The sequence below is a fragment of the Odocoileus virginianus genome, chromosome 34, assembly GCF_023699985.2.
Source record: "Odocoileus virginianus isolate 20LAN1187 ecotype Illinois chromosome 34, Ovbor_1.2, whole genome shotgun sequence".
NCBI lineage: Eukaryota > Metazoa > Chordata > Mammalia > Artiodactyla > Cervidae > Odocoileus > Odocoileus virginianus.
This window is the reverse complement of record NC_069707.1, coordinates 7,510,250-7,527,600: the sequence shown is the minus strand read 5'-3', so window position 1 is coordinate 7,527,600 and position 17,351 is coordinate 7,510,250. Positions and strand designations below refer to the sequence as shown.

The 17,351-nt window shown below is 47.0% G+C and overlaps 1 protein-coding gene across 2 annotated transcripts in view; it reads left to right on the top strand.

The window, feature by feature from the left end:
* IGF2R (insulin like growth factor 2 receptor) overlaps window positions 1–17,351 on the top strand; it is a 192,630-nt gene that overhangs the window by 106,237 nt on the left and 69,042 nt on the right. For both annotated transcript variants that reach the window (XM_070461487.1, XM_020876534.2), the window contains exons 2-4: window positions 3,708–3,847; window positions 13,324–13,448; window positions 15,009–15,107. In XM_070461487.1, coding sequence (XP_070317588.1) covers window positions 3,742–3,847; window positions 13,324–13,448; window positions 15,009–15,107 — 330 coding nt within the window. In that variant the 5' untranslated portion in view covers window positions 3,708–3,741. The remainder of the gene's footprint in view (window positions 1–3,707; window positions 3,848–13,323; window positions 13,449–15,008; window positions 15,108–17,351) is intronic.

Below are 17,351 nucleotides of genomic sequence, written 5' to 3'. Positions count from 1 at the left end.
CTAGTTGATGCTTATAGAGCAAATATATTTCAAACATTCGTGTCTGTGTGTCTGAATAAAGACTACATTTCCACCCAACTTGGAGATATTTTCTTCCATGGTTTGTTCCCTGCTAAAAGTTTAAAATTTTAATATTACAGCTCATTTTTCTCTTTGGTCTGACACGTTGGACTCATTTTTTCCTGTTAGTTTTTTTTTCCCCCCTCATTATTTATGTAAGCCCAAAAAGCTTAGTGTAGAATATAGACTTTTCTGGGAATCTCAGCTGAATGGTCTCAGTTGCTTGGCTCTTAAATAAATCTTACTGTTGTGTTTCCTCATTTTGGCTGTATGTGTTCACCTCATGTAGAGAATTTTCTAGTGGAAAACTTTTGGATGAAATATTATTATTCCTCTAACATATCATTAAATTTTATTTAGTCTATGTGCTTTTATTGTTTCTGAAGCCATTCTCTCATTCTCAAATACGATCATAGTGCTTTAAAACTTCAGCATAAATTTAAAGAATGATTTCGGCCTCGGCCATTCTGGTAGTTTGCTTTTCAATCTTGGCAAGGAGGCTACAATTATCTAGTGCCAAACACGTAGTTCTCTTAAGTGCTATCGGATATTTATTTGACTTTCAAATTTAGTGAAATCATCTTTAAAACGTGTTTATTAAGGATGATAATTTAATCTAACTAAGGGGCACAGCAGTTGACACTGTAGGTTTTGGAATATGCTTCGTGAGTTTTCAGATTGATGATTTCAACTAAACAATCATTCCTGAGCTCCTAACGATACAAGGCGTTAGGCGTGTGTGTCTGTTTTAAAGCAGACATGTGTCTGTTGGAATCGGACCCTTTCAAGCACTGACTGAGGACTCTTCACCCAAGAGCTGCAGTTTAGGTTTGTGAGTCTCTGCCTTGTGTTGGTGGTTAAATCAAACCCTTGCAGACACCCAGCACTAGAGTACTTTCACAGCACCCTCCCCCCTTCCTCCCATAACCACTTATCATTTTGATTAATCTTGACAGAAAGCAAATATGAAATACAAGTAGAGAAAAGAAATAGATTGACTCGGGCAGCGTCTTTCTAGGAATTCTGGTTGCCAGATCGTTGGGACAGCACCTCCCCGTTTCACGCTCTTCTCTCTCTTTCCTGCTCCACTCACACAGGCTGTTTACATCTGCCTTGTTTAACTGTCACCTCAGAAATGGCAGTGGGTTTCTGTTTTAAGAAAAGCGTAGTGTTTTCGGTCACCACATGGATTTCTTTAGAGTTGATTCCTACCAGTTCACTCATTCTAAAATACCTTCACACACCTCTCATGTTGTGGAACACTTTAATGATGCCAGTGCTTTTTAAATTTGGTGTCTGCTATCCTGGAAAAACTTAGGGGCCCTGAGTAAGAGATTCACAATTTGCCTGAATTAACTGTATTTAATAGAAAAGTCTACTAATACTCTGCACATAAAAACACTAGCTTAAAATTTTAAGGAAAGATCCATAGTGTGGATCTTTGAGCAGCCTGTTTTTTCTTCAATTTCAGAATCCAAACTGCTTCCTTTAATCTGTGTGACCAGGTGTCCCCATCTCCTGGATCTCATCTGCTGCTCGTTCTCTCCACCTCGGTCCAGCCATAGGGCCCTTCCTTCCCTTCCATCCCTGTGCTGAGTTTATTCCTGCCTCAGGACCTCGGAATGCCTCGTTAGTCTGCTGGAATATCCTTCCCACCACATCTTCCCCTGGGTTGCTCCTTTTGTCATTCAAGTCTTAGCGTGAGTTTGATCTCAGCTACTCTTGTTGATTCCTATCACATTTCTGCTACTTTGTTACTATTTTGTGTTAGAAGGTGGAATTCCCCTGTGTATTAGCTTACCTGTTTATTTTCTGTCCTCCCCTGGAATATTCGCTCCAAGAGGGCAGGGCATTTTTGGAATGATCATTGCTTGATCATTTCTGTACTCCTCACTAAGAACTTCAGATTTATTTGTGAAGCAAATGAAGAAAGGTTATGAAGGTCAAAAGAAACAGGCCTGGATAGATGACTTGCTGGCACCTGATACTACTTGGGTCATTTTCTCGGGCCATGGAACTCTGGACTTGGGGAGGTAAAAGGTGTTACTTACTGATAGGAAGGCTGAGCTTAGTGGTAACTGCATCTGAGTCCAGCGTCACCCCAAGGCTGGTGCTTGCCGAAGCACTCCAGCCTGTTTTTCAGGTTTCTTGAAGTTCAGTGGCTGTCAGAACTCCCAGCGGAGCTCTCACAGCCCTGCCTGAGTGCTGAGGTGTGCCCAGGTCCTTGGTTTCCTGGCAGGTGGAGTTGATCAGTCCCCAGATCTGGGTGCAGGAGCACACCTGCCTCCTTGTCTGCCTGTAACCTTCCTGTTGGGGTTCCTCATTGCTGGACGGGTCTCTTGGGGAGACTGCCTCTGGGCAAGGAAAGGTGTGTTGCCTGGGGTTTGTGCTGAGTCAGCGCTCTGACACCCAGTGGAAGGGGAGCCCCGAAAGTGGAGTGGTCCTATGGGGGCTGTATTTTCCCATCAAGCTGGTGCTGCCCATAGTAAGCTCCTGACACATACTTGTGGTTTCCAGGCTTAGCAACCTGAAGGTCCCACACCCGATCCCTCCACAATTCCAGGATAGGAATTCTGATTTATCTTCTGTCCTTTCGACAGTACTGTTGCATTAATGTACCTTGTGCATTTTGTGAGGAACTTTTTATTTACTCTCGTTTCCTATCTACCCTTGTCGAGGAAATTTTTACAAAATTGACACAGCATTCTCCCTGGGAAGAGTGGAGAATTGAGAATCCTTGTTACGAGAGAACTGACAAAGCATTATAGTTGACCCTTGAATAGTGTGGGTGTTAGGAGTGCGACACCCTAGCCTGCCCTCCCCACCCCTGTTGAAAATTCACATCCAGCTTTACAGTTCACGTCTGCATCCACAGTTTGCATCTGTGTGTTCAGCCAACCACGGCTTGTCATTTGGTATATGGCAGTACAGTACTTAATGAAAAAAAATTCCCGTGTAAGTGGACCCGTGCAGTTCAAATCCATGTTGTTCAAGGGTCAGCTGTATTTTGTCCCAAGTATGCAGATTGGTTCATGGACAGTTACTCAATATCTACTTTGCCAGAGGTTTGAACAGACAGTGAGTTTCGATGCATATAAAATACTTCATGTAGTGAATCAACCAAAAGTTAATTTTGTCTGATTTTGGATCCGTTGCCTGATGGCATAGCTTCATCTTGTCACTTCGGATCTGAACTGTTAAAGGTAAAACCAGAACCAGAACTATCTCACATGCCATAACTAGTTTTTAAATAAGATAAACAAAATTAAAAACAAATATTTGGTTTTGCATCTTTCCATGGTGATTGGAAAGGTCACTGCCTTAAAACTCAACATAATTCCTGAGCAATTACTTAAATATCTGAGTTGGTATTCTTAAATTAATGGTAGAATTTTAAGTATTTTAATGCTTATGGAGTCTTGAGGCTGCTTCAGGGCGGATTGAACCAGAGCGAGGTGGTATTTAGTGGTTTCTGCCCTGGCTTCTATTCAACTTAACATAGTTTGACTTTAGTATTTTTGGCTAATGAAAGTGTATCTTCTAGGTTATGGTAGTCTTAAGCAAATGTGGCTTGAATATGAAACTAGAGAGAAGTTTAATTATTGGCAGATCAGTGACAGTGACAAATTGCTTTTCTTCCTTTCTAGTTATACATGGGAAGCGGTGGATACCAAAAATAACATGCTTTATAAAATCAACATCTGTGGAAATGTGGGTATTGCCCAGTGTGGACCATCAAGTGCTGTTTGTATGCAAGACTTGAAGACAGACAGGTTTCATTCTGTGGGTAAGTAAAACTGCTGTTAGCTTACTACACGTGGGAGATCCTGATTTTGCAAAAATGACTGTGTATGTAAGCTGTCTCTTTAATTGTATAAGCTTATGATCCATAATATATATTTTATGTTTTATAGGAGTTCATAGTGGTAGCAATGTAAATGTCCTTTCTGAGACAGGGTTAGCTTCCTCCCGTTCCTCGGATGCCGTGCAGTCAGTCGTTATGAAGATTGATGCGCCTTTGTGTTTATTGGTACAGAAGGATGTTTCCTACATGGCTCTGCCTTCTCCTGTTTTTTCTTAAACCCTGTCTTTCATTTTCTCCCTCTTCCACCCCTATTTCCTCTGACGCCCGACTCCTTTCCCCCTGTATCTTTCTTTCTGCTGTGGTGGTTTGAGTCTCAGGCAGTCTGTATTCACGTGGGGTCATAGATAGTCCCTGGCTTTGGGCTCACCCTAAAAATTAAATGGTCCTAAGGGCTTCCTCCCAGAGGAAAAAGCACAGACCTGTTTCCTAGGGCTCATTTCATTTGCCCAGCAGCCCTGGTTGTTTTTTTGGTCGAGATCCCTTTCCTTTGGAGGATAATGGGTCCACGTGGTTGATGGCCCTGCCACATTACTTGGAGCGTGAAAGGGGCAGATGTGTAAAAGAGACGTGGGGCGGATGTGAAAGCAGAAGGTGTCACCCTCGGGGGTGGTGGTGTGGGTGTCCGTGGTGACCTGTGACCCGGGTGTCTTCAGGGGTGAGGTCTGACGGGTCGGGGCGAAGTGGACACGGTGTGTGCCTGGTGACGGTGTGGCACCAGGAGGCGGGGACTCGGTTTTGGAGTTGGGAGGGGCGAGTTCCTTTGGTAGCTCCATCTGTCATCTTGAACGCAAATTCCTAAAGCACACTTCAAAGGGCTTTTTAGAAAGTAATGTTTAGAAAAAGAAGAGCGAGGTCTGGGAGGTCTGCTGGTCGAGCTCCAGCGTCTGCCTGGCTTCCCTCTCCCCCAGTGTGGAGACAGTCTAGACCAAGAACAGTGGTCAGAGGGATTTGGGGCCCAGGATAGAGATCTGAGAAAGCACCAGCTCGTTCTGAACTCCTGGGCCAAATTTTACTATTTTGTGATAACTGAAAAAATTTGTGGGACTTCCCTGGTGGTCCAGTGGTTAAGAGTCCTCACTCCCAATGCAGGGGGCCTGGGTTCGATCCCCTGGCCAGGGAACTAGAGCCTGCATGGCTTAGCAGAAAGGCAAGTTTGCATGCTACAATTAAGACCCAGGGCAGCCAAATTAAAAAAAAAAAAGTGCAAATGAGATCATCAGTTTCTTAGTTTGGACAATTCAGGGAGAGAGGCCCCAAGAGGGCTTGCTGGCTGGTGTTACTTAGGTTTTCAGGAAGAGGAAAAGTAGTTTTCCTCTTGATTTTATTATAATACGGGCTATAGTATTTTTGGCTAGTGAAAGTGTGCTTCTGGTTTGTGGCACTGCAGTGCAGTCCAGTGTAACATAGATGGGTACCAGATGCACACAAGTCTCTAGGAGGAGGATTTGTGAAGTTGGCACAAAATTTGAGAATGACCAAGTTAGATAGGCTTTGAAAGCCCAGGGAGGAGAGTTGGTATTTTCTGGGGCAGATAGTGGATCCATTATAGATTCTTTGTGACGGTAATGGGGGGGAGGTGATCTGATAAAATGTGTTTTTAGAAAGCTAGGCCTGGTGGACTAGGAGAGGTTGGTTGAAAGGGAGAGTTAAAAAAGATGAGTTGTTACCGGTTGACAATGATATAAAACAGCTGTTTCTAATCTCATTTTACTCCCAGACACACATGACATACTCTTCCTGGGGCCTCAGACCCTCTGGGGGAGAGAATGGTATGCTAGATGAAGTGTGCTTTCAGCACTAGCAGTTATTGCCCTGTCCTTCAACTCAGGAAAGCACACGTGTGTGAGCGAGAGAGCAACATGAACATTAGCACAGGTCACCTTGAATCAGATCTCATTTTGCTCATTTGTGTTGTACAGTTGAAATAACTAAATTTGTTCTTGTAAATTTAGTTTTATAGCTAATCACTAAACTTGGTGTGCACTTACATGCCAGGTATTCTGTTTCTAAGTAAAAAGTATCTCATTTAATTTGTTCATCAACTTCTGAAGCAGATGATCTCATTTCCCTCATTTTATAAGGGAGAAAGCTGAAGCTCGACATGGATAAGCAGCCTGCCAAAGGTTGTGTGGTTGTGGATTTGAATGCTGACAGGCCAGCTGCAGAGCCTGGGGACTTACTTGGCTTCTTGCTCTGTGATCACAACGTCCCATCAGACAGTTGTAGCGCTAATACGGGAAGTATGGTGGGTAACCTGAACTCCTGGCTCTTAGAGGACAGCTGGAAACTGACATCAGTTTGCTAGAAAGGGAAGACAAACGTGAATTTTGGAAAATAGCCGCAAAAACTGGAGCTTCCAATAGATCAGAGAAAAGAAGAGCTAGTTTAGCAACAGATCCAAACACATATGAGAACTTAATGTATAACCTGAAATTTGGATATAATTAAGCTATTTATCTCCTAGGAAACAATATTAGACATCTCCTTTGTATTGTGTTACAGAGATTATGGATTAATTAAAAGTAAAAAGACAATGAACATTGGGGGGAAAAAGCCTATTAAAATAGAAATATAATCTGAAGGAGGTAGGAATTTCTCTTTATAAATGATAAGAAAAACAACGCAGGAGCAAAATAGCAAAGTCTCTAAGAACAGGCAATTCACAAAAGAAGAAATCCAGATGGTCAATTCAGCTTCATTTGTAAGCCAGGCATAAATGCAAATCAAAGCAATAATGAAATCTAGTTTTCCTTCAGTCACATTGGCAGAAGTTTAAATGGTTGAATCATGGAATGCTGGCAGGGAGCCTAGAAACGGGCACATTCATATATTACTATAGGAAGATGATTGTCTCTAACCCTTGTGGGAAGATAATTGTTGATGTGAGTTTTATAGTGCCCATAGGGCAGTTTTTGTACTTACAGACAAATATTAAAACCTCAACTTTGGTCTAAACAATATTACATTATTTTTGATAAAAAATCCTGTATTAGTTCTTCTTAGGCCAGTGATACTGTTACATATATAAATCTAGCAGAGTTTAGCAGTCATTTTTATGGGGTCGGTGAACAGCTATTTGGTTCCATTTACAACCTAGTTGAATCATCTTCATCACATTTTACAATAATTTATGCATTTTATACATTTGATTTCTGTTTAAAGTACATCAGATAATCTGATCTGACGATTAAAGTTTAAGGATTAACAATAATTCTTACAAATTTAATAGTTTAAATGTAGAAATATGATAAACCTGAAATTCTCTTAGCTGTTCTAATATTGTCACAGTTCTGAATCAGTTGCTTAGTTATACCCTCTGAATTAGTTGTAACATTAAATATCACAAGTATATAAAAGTACTGAATATGTTCACATTCTTCCTAACAGCCTTAATATTAATACCATGATTTTCATTTAATTAATCTTTCTGGGGGTTGCAAATTATGTGTCCACTTCATGAAGGCTATTATAGTCCCTTTCACCAAGGTAACAGACCCACTGTTAAGTGAGGTTACTCACCACCAAAGCCTGGAATTCTGACTGGCTTCTTATAGGTGACCTGGGGGTGGGACAGAGTGTGAAATTCAGTTGCAGTTGCTGGTCATGTGACTTCATTTACTCTAAGCAGACTGACCCCTGACTTAAGGTTGTACTTAATGATTCCTGTGGGCATTCACAGAAATCTATAACAGCAATCCAGGTTGATTACTAGATTAACTTTCATGTCTCCATTAACATGTGAAAATACCATTTCTTCTTGTGCCTTGTCTCTTTCATTTTAAAAAATGATATAATTCTGTTAGATATATAAGATGATACCTGGTGATACCTGGTTGCCTTCTAGGTGTAACTCATATTTTTATCTCATTTAGAGTCTCTTCTGATAGTCTAGAATTATCTGTTACATTTAAAAACTTAGATTCCTGTAACAGTCTTTTGTACAAAAAAATTCCTCATAGCATTGAAAATTGTGGCAAATATGCCGAAACAGCCTAACCATGGGATAGTTCAGTACATTGTAGTATATTCTGATTTACTTGGTTAAATCATAACATATATATATAATTTTTTTTAAAAACAGCTAACACTTAATACTCATTTACTGATTTGTAACAAATATTTCAGTGAATCAGTCACCAAAACAGACAAAAACCCCTTTTCTCACGGAGCTTACATTCTAGTGGTGTAGGAGGCCCGCAAGAAAGACAGTGGCTAAGTGGGATAGTAAGACTGTGACAGATGCTGTAGAAGACAGTGGAAAGGCGGGAGCGCCGGCGGGGGGGGGGGGGGGGGGGGGTCTCGGGATGTGTGTTCAGGAATATTCAGTGGGGTGGGTGTCGCTGAGAAAGTGACATTTGAGCAAAGACTTCAAGCTGAAAGCGGCGAATCACGTGGCTCCGGGGTGGGGGCGGGGGCGGCGGCGAGTGCGGGGGTCAAGGCGAGAGGGAGGGAGTTTGAGGGGGCAGGAGCCAGAGTAGAAATCTCTTTTGGAGTGTTCATAGAAAGAGGAGCGGAAACGTGAGGCGGAGGCGAGAGCTGGGCAGGGGGGATCTCTTTTTTGGTGAAGGAACACGTGAAACAGCACACGTCGAAAGACACGATTCAACAGAGGCAAGCGTGTTCCACGAGGGGGCGGCCTGGCTGGAGCACGTCGGAGAGGGCTAGCGGCCCGGCTGGCAGGCCCTCAGCGAGGTGCTGAGGAGGCCCGGCGGCCGCGTGCTGGGCCCCGCGGCCGCCGGCGGAGGCGCGATCGCCAGGCCGGGCAGCCTCAGCGAGGTCGGGTTGCGAGCTCGGCCGGGCTCGGCCGCAGGCGCCGAGGGTGGCAGGTGAGGCCTGGCAGGCCCGGCGCGCGGCCTGGTCGGGCGGACTCTGGTGAGCGCGGTCGGGCGCGCAGGGTCTGCAGGACCCGGCGCGGCCTGGCCGGCGGCGCGTGGCCGGGGCTGGCGGGTGCGGGCGAACGCGGCCGGACGGGTGCCCTGGCGCGCAGGGTTGGGAGGACCCGGCGCGGCCCGGGCTGCAGAGCGTGGCTGGGTCTGACGGGCTCGGGCGAGCGTGGCCTGGCGGGTGCCCTGGAGCGCAGGATCGGGAGAACCTCGCGGGGCCTGGCTGGTAGCGCGTGGCCGGGTCTGGCGGGTCCGGGTGAGCGCGGCCTGGTCTGGCGGGCCCGGGCGAGCGCGGCCTGCAGGGCCCGGCCTGGAGAGCGCTGTCTGGAGGGCCCAGCGCGTGGTCTGGCGGACCCGGCGCGGTCTGGCGGCCCCAGCCTGGAGACCGCGGTCGGGTGGACCCGCCACTGCCTGGCGGGCTCGGCAAGTGCGGTTTGGTCTGGCGGGCCCAGGCGAGCGCGGCTCGGTCTGGGGGGCTCGGCCTGGAGGCTGCGGTCGGACAGGTCTGGCAGGCCGGGGATGCGCGGCCTGGTCTGGAGGACCCGGCCTGGAGATCGCGGCCTGGAGGACCCGGCGTGGTCTAGTCTGGTGGGGTCTCGCCAGTGCGGTCTGGTCTGGTGGGCCCGGGCGAGCTCGGCCTGGTCTGGCGGACCTGGCCTGGAGAGCGCGGTCTGGAGGACCCGGCGCGGCCTGGCGGGCCCTGGCGAGCGCGGCCTGGCGGGCCCGGGGCGCAGGGTCTGAAGGACCCGGCGCGGCCTGGCCTGGAGAGCTCGGCCTGGTCTGGCGGACCTGGCCTGGAGAGCGCCGTCTGGTGGGCCTGGCGCGCGTGGCCTCGTTTGGAGGACCCGGCCTGGAGACCGTGGTCTGGAGGACCTGGCGCGCACGGCTTGGCGCGGTCCGGAGGACCCGGCGCGATCTGGCGGGCCTGGCGAGCGCGAGCTGGTCTGGCGGGCCCAGCGCGCGCGGCCTGGTCTGGTGGACCCGGCCTGGAGAGCGTGGTCTGGAGGACCTGGCGCGCGCGGTCTGGCGGGCCTGGCGCGGTCCGGCGGGCCGAGCGCGCGGTCTGGAGGACCCAGCGCGGTCTGACGGCCCCGGCCTGGAGAGCGCGGTCTGGAGGACCCGGCGCGGCCTGGCGGGCCTGGGCGGACGCGGCCTGGTCTGGCGGGCCCGGCCGGGAGACCGCGGTCTGGCGGGCCCGGCGCGCGCAGCCCGGTCTGGAGGACCCGGCCTGGAGAGCGCGGCCTGGAGGACCCGGCGCGGTCTGGTCTGCTGGGGCCCCGCCAGTGCGGTCTGGTCTGGCGCGCCCGGCCTGGAGAGCGTGGTCTGGCGGGCCCGGCGCGCGGTCTGGAGGACCCGGCGCGATCTGACGGGCCCGGCGAGCGCGGCCCAGCCCATTTGGCGCCGTCCTCGGGAGCTGGCCGTGGGCCTGGCGTGCTGGCCGCCGCCCCGCAGTCCTCGCCCGGCCCTCGTCCGGGGAGGACGGCAAGGCTGGCCGGGATGCCGCGGGGGTCTGCCGCGGGGGCGCTGCCGCGGTGTACCGAGGCCTCTCGCCGAGTGCCGGGGTGGGCAGTCGGTCCTGGCCAGCAGGCGGAGGAGCGGGCGGCAGGTAGGCTGGACGGGCAGGCGGGCGCGGTGCCGACGGGGCCTGACGCTAAGGGATGCCGCTGTCCCCCGCACCGCGGCCGCGGAGCTTGGCCGGTCCGTCTCGGCTTGAGGCCAGGGCCCGTCTGGTCTGCGCGCAGGGCGAGCCCAGCAGTTATAAGGCGCCCCCGGGAGCTCTGGGCACGGGGCCGGATGGGGCCGCCGCGTCGGGGGGGACAGAGGCGCGGGGGGAGGGTCTTTAAGGTGGGGGGTCTCCCCCCGCCCCCCGCCGCGGCCTGGAAGCGCCCCCTTCTGGCAGCTGCGCGTGCCGCCTCCTGCCGGCCGAGCCCGCCCCCCCCCCCCCCCCCCCCCCCAACGCGCTCCGAGTCTCCTGGAGCGCGGAGCTGCGGGGGCGCGGGAGGCCCCGCCCCGCCTCCAGGCCCCGCCCCGTCACCCGGCCCCGGCCACACCCACAGTGGGTGGAGCCGCGGGGCGCTGTCCACGGTCCCGGAGCCGCCTCCGCGGGCCTCTGCGGCTGTTGGTCCGGGGAAAAAAAGCAAAAGATTTTTCAGAGAGACCTCCTGGAGTTTTAGGCGCGGAAGGACGATTCTGGCAAACCTTTGCCGCGTTTCAGACAGGCAAGGCAGAGAACCACTGTACTGTTAAGTCTGGTGCTATGGGATCTGAAAACCATTATTATCTCCTCTCCATCAGCGTCTTAAAATTTTTACCCTTTCCCCTCTTTTTTTTTTTTTTTTCCCCGTTTTTCTTTCTTTCTTTTTTTTTTTTTTTCTCTTCTCCCCTTGCTTAAAGATCTCCGGTGTATGTATCGAATTAGACCAGTTGTAATCCTGAGGTCATGACACTCACTCATCATTAGTCTGTGAACTAACCTTTTTTTTTGGTTTTGTTTTTTAAATTAGTTGTTTTGGATAATGCAATGAAACCCTTCTGTCACAAAATCTAGGACCTTGACAATAACCACTATCTCTCCATGCTCCTGTCTCTTCACTGGAGGTAATCATTCGCCCACACCCTGTACACCAATATTTCCTTTCTTTCCTCTCTTGCTCTAGTCAGAGTCTGTCTGGCTGTATGTTGTGTTTTTAACTTAATAGAAAGTATGTATCAGGCAGTGTGTGGTGTTGGGGGAGCTTAAGTGGTAACAGTTAGCATACTGCTAAAAAAAAACAAAAAACACAACAACTATTGTTGTCTTTCCCTGATTTATTCCCCTGACTCCTATGTTGTAGTATATTGTGTAGATCTAGCAAGGTTACTTTATCCGCTCTTCTTTTGATGGGCCTTTGAGTTGTTTCCAGATTTTCACTAGTGTGAAGAACACGAGATATTCTTTCACATGTTTCTTGTATATATATATATATATATATATATATATATATATATATATGTTTGTGGCTCTCATTTGTGTATTTACCTGAGAGTTGACTAGCTAAGGCATAGGGTATGTGAACGTTTAGTGGTGAGACTCAGTGCCACACCAACTTAGGTACTGGTTAAACCAGTGAATACTTAACACCAGCGACACAGGAGAGCTCTGGGCTGTCTCTGCTTCAACATTGGGTGTTTAATTTTTGTCCGTGTAATGGCTGGGGTTGGTATGCTTCTGTGGTCTTCATCACCAGTGATGTTGAACATCTCTTTGTACTATGAAGATGTTTTTCTTCTATCTTCTATCATGTCTTGTCCATTTCATGTAACTTGGTGTGGGTTTTCCCCTTTTTCCTCTCAGCATTTTCTCTCAGAGGTCATTTGTTTCCTTTTATTTCCTAAAATTTTAAAAAATGATTTTGTTTTTATGTATGAGTATATATATTCTTGATGCTAGCTCTTTGCCAGCTCAATGTATCGCCTAGTTTATAATTTGTTTCTGTTTTGCTTAAGGTATTTTTTGACGAATGTAAACTTTTAAACTTAATAAAAAGTCAAGTTTTAAGTTTTTTTTTGGTAGTTAATGCTTTTGAGTCTTCAATATTTTGCTGCATTAAGGATTCAAAAGATAACTACATACATATTTTATTAAGAGAATTTGGTTTCTCATGTTTATATCTTTTAATCCGTGCAGAGTTGATTTTTGTATACAGTGGTAAGTGGGGATTCGGTTTTTATCTTTTTGCCAGTACAGATGGCTGTTTTTTTTCCGGCTTTATCTACTGAAAGATTGCTATTTTTTTTCCGGCTTTATCTACTGAACAGTCTCTTTGCTCACTGACGTGATCCATCGCATATCAAAGTTTGACGCAAGAGTCCTGGTGTCTGTGCTCTCTGCTCTGGTGTCTTGATCTCTGTTCCAGTCTGTCTGTTCTTGTGCCAACTATCATCACTGATACTGTATAGATTTGTTTTTATTATAATATCCCAGGCAAACTGAGAAGTGATCACCCTATTTGTGGACTGTTCTAAAAATTTTTGTTTTTACAGCGTGTATGTATGAAGTTATAGAAGGATTTCTTCAGCCAAACTATATATTCTGATTTATGTTTTTGAAGATCAGACTGGTGCAGAATGGGTGGGAAAGGGAGGATGGTGAGGGACAAGACAGAAGTTGGAGGCAAGGGGCCCCGTTAAGAGGCTGTAGCCAGAACACGGGTGACAGTGGTTGCAGTCGTTGTAGAGATGGAGAGACGTGGACGGATTTGAGATGAAGGTAGAAGCACTGGAACTTGCCCATGTTGATAGATGAGAGAGAGATAGGACTTAGTGCCATTTTGTTTAGCACTTGAACAGCGGGAGGTGGGGCGGGGATGGCATTCCTGAGACAGAGACCCTGGGCAAGGGGCACTTTGTAAGCTTGTAAGCTTTTCAGATGAATTACAGTGCTGTGTTTAGAAGTGCCGTTTTTGCTCGTGCTTGAAAATAGCATTTGGTTATGAATGTCTTCTAGCTTGTTCATGCTCTTTTCTCTCCGAATAGGTGACTCTGTTTTGAAAAGCGCAAGCAGGTCTCTTCTGGAATTCAACACAACAGTGAACTGTAAGCAGCAGAACACAAATCACAAAATCCAGAGTAGCATCACCTTTTTATGTGGGAAAACCTTGGTGAGTCCATGCAGAGTCACTTCATAGTCTTTCTTTTAAAAACATTTGTCCCTGGGGCGTTCTTGCTGTCCTGGTATTCTAAGACAAGTTAAGTGAGTAAAATTAAAAACTCAAGCGAACAGATAAACAGAAACCCCAATCAAATGACCATCATCATTAAAAACCAATAAGTAAACAAATCCTAAGCCTATAGTTACAATGTTTAAGTGAAACTTGACCCACATCCTGTGTACACCAGACATCGTAAAGATTAGTGTGTTTAAACTCGCAACTCTGTTTAATGTTTATGTTGCAGGCATAATTTTTTTTTTCTTTCTGCATTTTCTTTTGATAGTTTTCAGGGCAGTGTATTTGGTTCTTAAAGTGTTTTTTTTTTTCTTTCTCATTTACATTAAATTGGACAAACTGACATCTATCAAGAAGAAACCTTGGCCAGTGGGTAATGGGGTGCCCAACTTTCGGGGTATTACTAGTGTTGACATGGAACATAATTGTTTAAAGTATGATGTTTGTCCTCACTCTCTGCATATTGTATGTGATATTTTGGTTTTAATCTTTACTGTTTAGAAAGGGACTCACAGCAAATGATTGCTAGCTTTTAGGAAAAACAACTTGTATACATGTTCTACGAGTGTTCTATAATCAGAGTAAGAATCCAAGTGTTTAGAAAAATCAGATAGAGTGGAGCTCACGTGGCTACCAGATTGCTTTAAAATATCATTTTTAGAATTTGGTGCTGTGACTGTTGCATTTTTAAGCCCATCCTGTCTTATGTGAAGAACTTGAAAAATATAACTCGATATTGTTAATTTTGGACCAGACTGTCCATTGCACTCTTGTCCATGTTGAAACTTTGGGAAATAATCTATTTTTGCAGTGGTATGAAATCTGGAGGTCTGAGTTACAGAGTAAGCTGTCATTTGAATTTTAACTAACTTTTCTTGAGGAATTCTGTGTTCACGCTACAAGAACCAGAATTTGCAGAACTCCTTAGACTTGCTCATGGGACTGTAGGGGTAAGCTCCCGCTGGGTCTTTTCAACCAGCCACACCGTGGTCATTACTGGTCCCCGTCTGTTAGGAGGGGCCCCCCTCCAGTGTGGGGGCGTTTAAGGAAGGCCGGTGTATGAGCTTGGTCAGGTCCAGATGGGCCTCCTCCGTCGGCTTCCAGGAAGCATGAGGTCACATTTTCTGGCTTTGGTTTTGTTGGCGTTTGGTTCAGAGAACATTTGGAGTTTGAGAGTGGAAGGTCTGCAAGGATTACTTCCCATGAGCTTACTGTACTTGCATAGCTGGGGCAGTAGAACAGTTTTGGATCAGTTAGAGCCAAATTCCATCATGATTTTATGAAGCTTTTGTCTCAGAAGTTCTGAGTTTGGGAACTTCTCACTCGGATGACCTTGTTAACTAAAACAGTTGTGTACAGTTGTGTCACCCCCCACCCCCACCCCATCGCTGCTAGTTTAAAATTTTTCATTAGCCTTCACAGTTTCTAACTTTAGAAAAGGAACGTTTTACAATATGCAGTATGCTAACTTATTTTTACTCTTTTTAAAAATAGGGAACTCCCGAGTTTGTGACTGCCACAGACTGTGTGCATTATTTCGAGTGGAGGACAGCTGCAGCCTGCAAGAAGGATATATTTAAAGCAAAGAAAGAGGTAACGAGGGCCCTTTAGGGTTGCAAGCTTGTGAAGTACATTCCGGGACCTTCAGCATTTGAAGTGCAGACACATACCTTTTGAGGTAGAAGTTTGTTTTTGGTTTTCAGACTCTACTTGAGCAGAGAGACCATGTGATCTGGGCTTTCCTGATAGTTCAGATGGTAAAGAATCTGCCTGTAATGCAGGAGATCCAGGTTCGATCCCTGGTTTGGGAAGAACTCCTGGAGAAGGAAACAGCAACCCACTCTAGTTATTCTTGCCTGGAGAATCCCATGGACAGAGGAGCCTGGCGGGCTACAGTCCATGGGGTCACAAAGAGTCAGATATAACTGAGCAACTAACACATACACACACGCACATGCACACCATGTGATTTACTTGATAACTTGTCCTGGATGGTTCTTACTTTTAGGACAGGGCATTTTAAACTTATAGGATGGACTGGAAATGGAATGGCTCACTCATGTAGAGCAAGTGAGTTCCTGGTTTCTGATGCCATGCATCTCAAGAACTAAGTCTCAAGTTGACTTTGGGGTTTAGATCACCACGCTGCCTGCAGAGACCATTTCCTTGGCCTTGGAGTGGCTTCTGAATGCATCTTGGATCCAGGTCAGGTGTGTCTGGCCCTTATGTTCGTTGCCAGCTCACCTCAGAGACCAGATGACCGTACTATTTCCCCTCTTTCTCTGGTATCTGGCATGTGTTCCTGGTGATCGATGAAGCACCATCCTCTCTAACCTACAGCCTCTGACTTTCCCTGGCAGTGGAGGGGGCAGAGGGCCCTTTCCTTTGCAGTTCTCCCATCCCACCACCCCGGAATTTCAGGGTGGCTTTCCTGTGTTCACCCAGGCAGTAGTCTAACTGGGTTGAGTATTCTTTTTTCTAGATTCGTTTTCTGTTCTGTAGAGTTCAGTTCAGAGACCCTCTTAGGAGCTAGGAACTGGGAGTGATCAGTTATGGGAGTAATCAGTCACTTTACCTGATGGCCTAGTACGTTGTCATTTAAGAAAGGCAAAAAAAGACTTTTTTTTTTTTTTTTTTTTTTAAGCCATGTTAAGTTACAAATACTGAGCTATCACCGATTCTTCGGATGTGGCCAACTCTAAAAGAAAAGATAGTTGGAATGCTGCCTTGTGTGTAAGGAACGTTCAGTGGGAAGGAAGTTTGAACTGTGGAAGGAAATAAGATCTAATGAAATAACACTGGTAGGAGATGGTGTCAGATTTAAACTTTGCATTTAAAAACTTAGCTCAGACTCTGCCAATATTTGGTTAGCGGCAGGTAAAGCATCCTTGAACCAGTGTGAGGTGCCTTCCGCTTTCCTGAGAGACGCCAGGCCCCGTGGAGGTTCTCTCGGACTCTGCCTCTCCAAGCGATAGTTATTACCCCCATTTTTCCTGTTTTAACCAAATCTCTTTTTTTACCTTGCTTTGCTGAACTGACAGTTGTCTCCTACCAACTAAAGAATAATTGCTTCCCCAAAGAAAGAAATGGTGACTTGTTTTTGGTTTTCTTTGTGTTTGTAGGTCAAGAAGTCACAAACTGCATCCTGTGTTTGTGCGGCCTCAGACCTAAGATTCTTTTTTTATATTTTATAGGATTGTTAAAAAAAAAGCCAAGAAGAATACACAGCAGAGACCTACGTCACTCACAAAGCCTAACATGTTTACAGAGCGAGGGTGCTGACCCTGGACTTGGGTGGTTTTGGGGGGTGGAAATGGGGAGATTAGAGCCTGTGTTTTTCTCAAAAGTGATGTTTAACTTCTCTTAGAAGCTGATCGAAAGATTCAGGGGGAGTGTTGATTTGCTCCCAGTGACCTTTTCTTTGGGCCTGGTTGGCGGCAGGGCTTTCATCTGTTGAGTTTTCATCTCTGGAAGGGGCTAAGCATCAGGAATGTCATTACATTTTGAAAACGCTCTTGCGTTCAGGGAGCCCGTAGACTGAAGGTGTGGAGGGCATCTGCTCTGCCTTAGGTATAGACGAATAGAAAGGACACAAGAGCCTGATGCTTTCCTGGCAGCTCACTTGGTAAAGAGTCTGCCTGCAACGTGGGAGACTCAGGTGCAATCCCTGGGTGGGGAAGATCCCCTGGAGAAGGGAATGGCTACCCACTCCAGTATCCTTGTCTGGAGAATCCCGTGGACAGAGGAGCCTGGGGGATTCAGTTCATGCGTTCCATGGGGTCGCAGAGAGCCGGACACGACCGAGCAACTGACAACAGGAGTGTTGCTCTCACCCCT